The sequence below is a fragment of the Myotis davidii genome, unplaced genomic scaffold (assembly GCF_000327345.1).
Source record: "Myotis davidii unplaced genomic scaffold, ASM32734v1 scaffold169, whole genome shotgun sequence".
Taxonomy (NCBI): Eukaryota; Metazoa; Chordata; class Mammalia; order Chiroptera; family Vespertilionidae; genus Myotis; species Myotis davidii.
In genome coordinates, this window is record NW_006383005.1 from 391894 (window position 1) to 398077 (window position 6184).

The following is a 6184-nucleotide window of genomic DNA, read 5'->3' on the forward strand; positions in this document are numbered from 1 at the left end:
TCCACGGTCACACAGCCAACAAGAAGCAGGGGTGAGGCTCAAATCCAGTTTCCTCTGCTCCCCTGCCTCCTCTGCCTTCTTCTTTCCTGTATATCCCCTCTCCCTTCCTGAGCTGCGGTGTCAGGAGTCCTGAGGACCATGAGCAGGAACCAGTGAGGACAATGCCAGGTCCCTCTTCTGCTACAAACACAAACAGAGAGCAAGGATCCCACAAGCGCCTTCCTTCCAAAGCTCTGCCCAGCCAGGCAGCCTGAGCTTGTACCCACTGGCCCTGGATGCGTACGAGGGAGGTCAGCTTGAAGTGAGAGGTTAGGGGGCCACAGCCTGGGACCCCTACAACAGGACTGGGATGCCCTGGGCTCCAGATGCAGCGTCATCACTCCGGCCCTGCAGCCACCTCTCCAGGGCCCCCAGGGCTGAGAAGCAATCCCCCGAGTCGGCATGTAGCAGGCCTGCCGCACGGTTGTCATCGGCCTCCCATACCATGTCATCTGCAGTTAGCTGCCAGCATTTCACAGCCTGGCATGGGCTGTTAGTAGCAAACCTGGCTGAACAGAAGGAGCTCTTGTCTCTGAGGAAGAATGACATGGGCATCTTTGATCCAACCATCTTTATGCTCCAACACAATTTCATTGAAAAGTTTTATTGAAAAAAAAAAATCATACAAATAAGTTCTTGGTTTGACAGCAACAAAGGCTCATGTTCTCCCTTCCCTCCCCATCTTTGAAATCCTATTAAAGGGAAAAAAGTTCATCCCCATCATACCTGACCAGAGTCTCCCCAGGAGCCCCCCCAGGAGCTATTTCCTGATCCCCTCACTGGGGCCAGGGCTACTGTGGGGATGCCTACCCCAGGGGCTGCAGCACCTAGTTTTTATTGTTGAGGTGGGATGGGAGGAGATTGGGGATGGAGCTGGGGACGGAGCTGAGGTGGTGGTATTAGGAAAGGAGGGTCCCCATTCCAGGAGAGCTCAGCCAAAGCCCTAGCTCCGCCTCACAGATGAGAAAGCACTGGCTATAAATATGAACACTGATTGAGGACTCCGAGGGCGGGGCATGACTACCGCTCAGGTCCCACAGGACGTGGGGCTGGGCTCAGCATCATGATTATCTGGGAACCTATGTCCGAGCAGAGTGAATGGTGGCTGGGAAGGTCTGCTCTGGCGCACAGGAAGCCTGCTGTTCCCCTCCCCCCCCACACCCACCCCATGGAATATCCAAGGTCAGTACCTCAGCTCTCCCCACCCCATAGCACCCATGTGTCTCAGGAGCCTCCAGTTGCCTCCTGTCCTCCCATGCCCACACCCTAGGGCCTTACAACTCATCTCGCATCTTGTCACCCTTGGGCCGAACCAGGCGCCCAATGAACAATAGGGAGCCGGTCTGGGAATCTCGAACCAGGAAGATGAAGGGGTGGTCGGCGTAGAAGAGCTTGGGGCTGCGCAGCTCCTCACGCCCATAGATGTCCTGGTCAAAGGGGTTGCCCTCCGTGTCCCACTCGAAGGCGGTGGCATGGAACACACTGGCCAGGTACAGGTCCTTCTTGCCCGACATGCGTGACAGGTCTGCCTTGTTCTTGTCGATGGCCTCGGTCAGACCCAGGCCAGCCAGGTGCTTCTGTGGAACCAGGGGGGTGGGTGCCAGGTGAGGCCACCGTGGACAAGGCTTCCAGACCTTCACCCTCCACCCACACCGCCCACCATCTCCCGCCCTGCCCGTTCCTCAGAGCAGAGGCTACCACTCCATGGCCACCTGGTGTGCCAGGCATGGCGTGGGCACTTCGGCTCTCATGACAACCCTGTAGGAGCTTGTAATCTCCACTTCACAGATGAGGAAACTGTGACTCGGGGGAAAGGCAGGATGCAGCCCTGGCCCGGCCGAGCAATCTTGAGCAGTGCGTCTCCAAGTGTGGGTGAGTGAAGAGCCAGTGTCAGCACCACCGGGAGCTCCTATGAAATGCACACCCCCTGACCCCAGTCCAGGGCCCCGGAATCAGAGTCTCTGGGGGCGGAGACAGGACCTTTCTCAAGAAACTCTTCAGGGAATTCTCGGCACACTCAAGTTCAGGAAAGACTGATCTAAGGACAGCTGTGACCACGTCACACTGGGGCTTAAGACCCTTTCAGAGTGAAACGATGTCTGGGATGTGCTTCAAAATAATGTGATAGGGAGGAATGGTTATGTATAGATGAATCCTTACTGGTCACGAGTGGATGACGGTTGAAGCTAGGTGATAGATACATGAGGGTTCGTTACACTCATCTACTTTAAAAATCTCTCGATACATTTTTATAGTAAAAAGTTCCAGCACATGCACACATACACCCTGTCCATAACTCCGCACAGCCCTGGGAAGCCAAGTACAAGCCTTACACCACAGCCTCACCCCTAAGCACACCCCACCCTGTTCTCCGTTCCACAGCCCCACTGGACAACCAGCATCCTCAAAGGCATCTCGATGGCCACCCTCTCTCCCTGTAGGGCTCTTTAGATACCACATCATCTGGGAAACTTCCCTCTCCCACAGGACTGGAGCCATGCTTCCTGGCCTCAGTCCCGCTGCCCTGCCTCTGCCTCCTTCCTGGCTCAGACCTCCCCCAAGGCAGGGCCCATGTCCAGGGCTCTCCCTGGTTCTCAGAGCAGAAGAGGCAGCAGTAAAGGACTGTGGGCTGAGTGAACAGCAGCCTCCAGGGCCCAGGGTTGGCAGGGCCGTCTCCCTCCCCAAAATGGACAACTTGGTCCTGAGACAGGCATTCTAGGCCCAGCTATTTCAATCCTGATGACCCTGAGCAAGTCACTCACTTCGAATTTCCCAATTGAATCTACCCCCCCGGACTGGTGGGTTCCAGGAAGACACAGCAGAAAGAAGGGGAGAACGGTGTCAGGTAGCAGCCACTGGCAAAAAGCAGGGAGTGAGACAGTGATCGCTCCTCACCAGAACCCTCAGTGCTATCTGCTGGACAGACCACCTGAGCTCCACTAGTCTCTGGTTTAGAACCTAAGTCCCAATTCACCCCAAGTTTCTCTCCCCATGCTCTCTTAGCAGCAAGACTGAACCAATTCTCTGGGGAAGAGGCCTGCCAAGAAGCCATGTTTGGCATCCAAGGCAAGAATGAGCTGAAAGTTTTCCCTTTGGGGCAGGTGAAAAAAACCACAAACACCTCTCTCCTTATTGACAAAAAGGCCACCTAAGCTTTCACCTGCAGGACTAATTGCAGCTCCACCACTTATCAGCCAGGGTGAGCTTAGTCTCTCAAGCCACTGGTCACGAGGGGTAAATCATGTTGAGCAGATAAGTTTCCAGCCATCCCAAGCGACCCGTAGCTGAAAGCCATGGTTACTCTTATCACTGCCTAGTGGATGGTCCTCTAGCTTGAACAGTCTACAATTGGGGCATTCAGACGCTCAGAGGCAGCACGGGATTAAGGGCATGGCTTAGTGCCAAATGTCTGAGATATTGGTTGTGTGACTTTAAATTATCCAATCTTTCTGAGCCTTAGTTTCCTCATCTGTAAAATAAGGTTGACAGTCCTACCTAATAAAGTTGTTTTGAGGATTAAGAGTTTGATACATGTAGAGTGCTTAGACAAGTGCCTGGCACCCAGCAAGTGCTCAATTATATTTAGGTACTGATGTTACCATCATCTTCCCAAGAGCAGGGCCTCTGCCTCCTCCACCAGTTACCCTGAAAGCAGGGCTCAATACGGCCTGGACACCCAGCGAGGCTCAGAACAGACTGGCTGAGCTGGTGATGGATACCCCAAGTACCCCCCTCCTGTAAGCCCAGGGGCCCTGAGTTGGGCCACCCCTTACCTGAAGGTCATGGGTCACTTCCACCACACCCTTGGGCAGGGAGATGGCAACAGCCCTCTTCTGCATCTTCCCCATCCAGGCCTTCAGCTGCTCTTTGGTCAGCATCTTTTCAAGGCGCTCAAGGGGCTCCACGTGGTGGGGCATAAGGATGATGAGGCTGGAGAGCTTGTGGGCCAGGGGCATCTCCACAATTTGCAGCTTCTCCTTCTCGTCGTCATAGTAGTTGTAGAGACCTGGAAAAAGAGCAGAGGGGGCACTGAGCACACTGTGGGGCAGTGGTGGGCCAGGCCCCAAGTACCCTGGGACCCCCACCTTGGCCCCCTGCTCTGCAAGGCGCCTACCTGTCCGGTGCATCATCGTGACACCCACGGTATAGGAACGGGTCACCATGAAGCCTCGGTTATCCACCATCTTGTGGTGGAATCTCTCGTCCCAGTGTGCTGTAGTGAGATACAAGGTCAGAAATAGATGTCACCTCCCTCAGGACACAGCCCTCTCCAGCCACATACCCTGGACGTATCCCTACCACAGGCCTTTGTCCCAATCTTCGAGTCTCAGCTGCAGCCCACCTTCCCCTCCCCACCCTCCAGCACCCAGCCCACAGAACAAGTGTGTCCAGCTTTGGGGGACAGGGGTCCTGGCCCCAGGACAGGTTTCCTGCTTTGGCTCTCTACAGTCCCAGGGCCTGGCTGTTTCCACGTGGCAGGGAATTCCTTCGGAAGGACACTCAGCTCAGCCACTGCCATGTGTGCCCTCTGCCGTGGTGCCCCTGTCAGACATTTGGGCAACACGTGCTGAGCTGGACTTCTCACCCCACCTAGTAACTGAGGGGTGAGTGCCCTGGGCAGGGAGTGTCCCAAGACTACCCTTAAGTCTTATCTGCAAGTCCTGTCTATGTGGCCAGAAACATGACCTAGAAAACCAGGCATGTGTGACTGTGGCCTGAGCCTGCCCTACCTCACAGCCTGACCTGTGTTCAAATCCAGACACAGCCGCTGACTGGCTATGAGACCTTTCACTCCGCCTACCCTGGGCCCCTAATTTGTAAAAAGGGGGTTACCTCACAGCATACCATGAGAGGAACAATAGGCACTCAAAAATAAGCATTAACCCCAAATCAAATCTTCACCTCCGCACAGATACACCTGGGCCTACGTCCTCGCTGAGCCTGTTTCCTCACCTGTGCAGTGGTGTTTCCAACACCGCCTGCCCCCAGAGTTGTTTTGAGGATTAGGCACGATCACAGGTGTGGGGCCTTTCTCCAGCTCACTACTGAGACACAAGTGGTTACTGAATTGTTCTGATTCCAAGACAAGCACAGCACTTAGTTGTGATTGAAACAGTGGGAGTGTCTCCGCCGGGCTTGCATCTCTGTCCCATTCCTTTAGACACAGCACTACACCTCTCTGGACCTAATGTCTTGTATGTGAAAGGTTTAGTAACAGTGCCTGCCTCCGTGGTTGTTATGAAGATTTAATGCCAAGCAGGGCGGTACTGGGCACAGGAATACGGATCACCTTCTAGGGGCTCTGGGGACAGGAGGCCCCGCCCTGCCCCGCCCCGCGGGACTCACGCTTGAAGAACATGGCGTTGACCAGCAGCGCGCCATCTGTGCGCTCCACCTCCTTGGTGACTTCGGGCAGCTTGCCGTCGGTGGTCTGCGAGGCCCACTCATTGATGGACTGCAGGGCGCTGCGCTTGTCGCGGAAGTTGATCTTGGAGTGCTCGCAGTTGTAGTGCAGCTTGCTGCTGCGCACGAAGTCCTCGGCGAAGCTCACCGAGCTGGGCCCGTACAGGCGGCTGCCCAGCTTCCAGGTCACGTTGCGCGCGGTGCTGTTGCTGAGCGAGCGCAGCAGCTCCCCCAGGCCGGCGTGCACCTCCTCGTCCCGGAGCTGCTCCGCGCTCAGCACCGCCTTGGCCTGCGACGCGGTGGTGGCCTTGCCGCCCAGGGACACCAGCCCCAGCGAGGAGGCCACCACCACGGGCGACAGCAGGATGTTCTCCACCGCCTGGTCCTTGGCCATGGCCTGGTAGAGGCTGAAGGCCAGGCCAGCGCTGCGCTCAGCGAGTGTGGTTGCCTTGGGACTCAGCTTCTCCGCAGTGCCAGGGGCTGCTGGGGCCGTGGGCTTCTTCACCTCGGCGGCCAGAGCCAGGGCCAGGAGGCAGAAGGCGCTGGTGAGCAGGAGGGAGCGCATGGCTGGGAGGTGGGTTGTGTGCGCCACGGAGGACCTGTGAGGGCTGCAGAGAGAGCGTGGCCCTGAAGCCCTAGGCAGCCCTCCCCAACAACCGTCCCTTGCCTCTGGCTGCCACCAAGCTCCCTGGAGATGGGACCAAGAAAATAGAGTTCAGACCTAACCCAGGATTTCCCAGAT

General features: G+C 56.4%; 1 protein-coding gene across 3 annotated transcripts in view; it reads right to left on the bottom strand.

The window, feature by feature from the left end:
• Nucleotides 1-625: 625 nt before the first annotated feature.
• The window catches only part of SERPINH1 (serpin peptidase inhibitor, clade H (heat shock protein 47), member 1, (collagen binding protein 1)), a 9230-nt gene continuing 3671 nt past the window's right edge, over nt 626-6184 (bottom strand). For 2 of the 3 annotated variants that reach the window (XM_006777910.2, XM_006777909.2), the window contains 4 exons: nt 5386-6050; nt 4154-4252; nt 3813-4045; nt 1240-1616 (listed from right to left, as the gene is read on the bottom strand). In XM_006777910.2, coding sequence (XP_006777973.1) covers nt 1314-1616; nt 3813-4045; nt 4154-4252; nt 5386-6007 — 1257 coding nt within the window. In that variant the 5' untranslated portion in view covers nt 6008-6050 and the 3' untranslated portion in view covers nt 1240-1313. Of the gene's footprint in view, nt 1617-3812; nt 4046-4153; nt 4253-5385; nt 6051-6184 lie in introns of those variants that run through there. The other variant, XM_015557506.1, reaches the window with a different exon arrangement.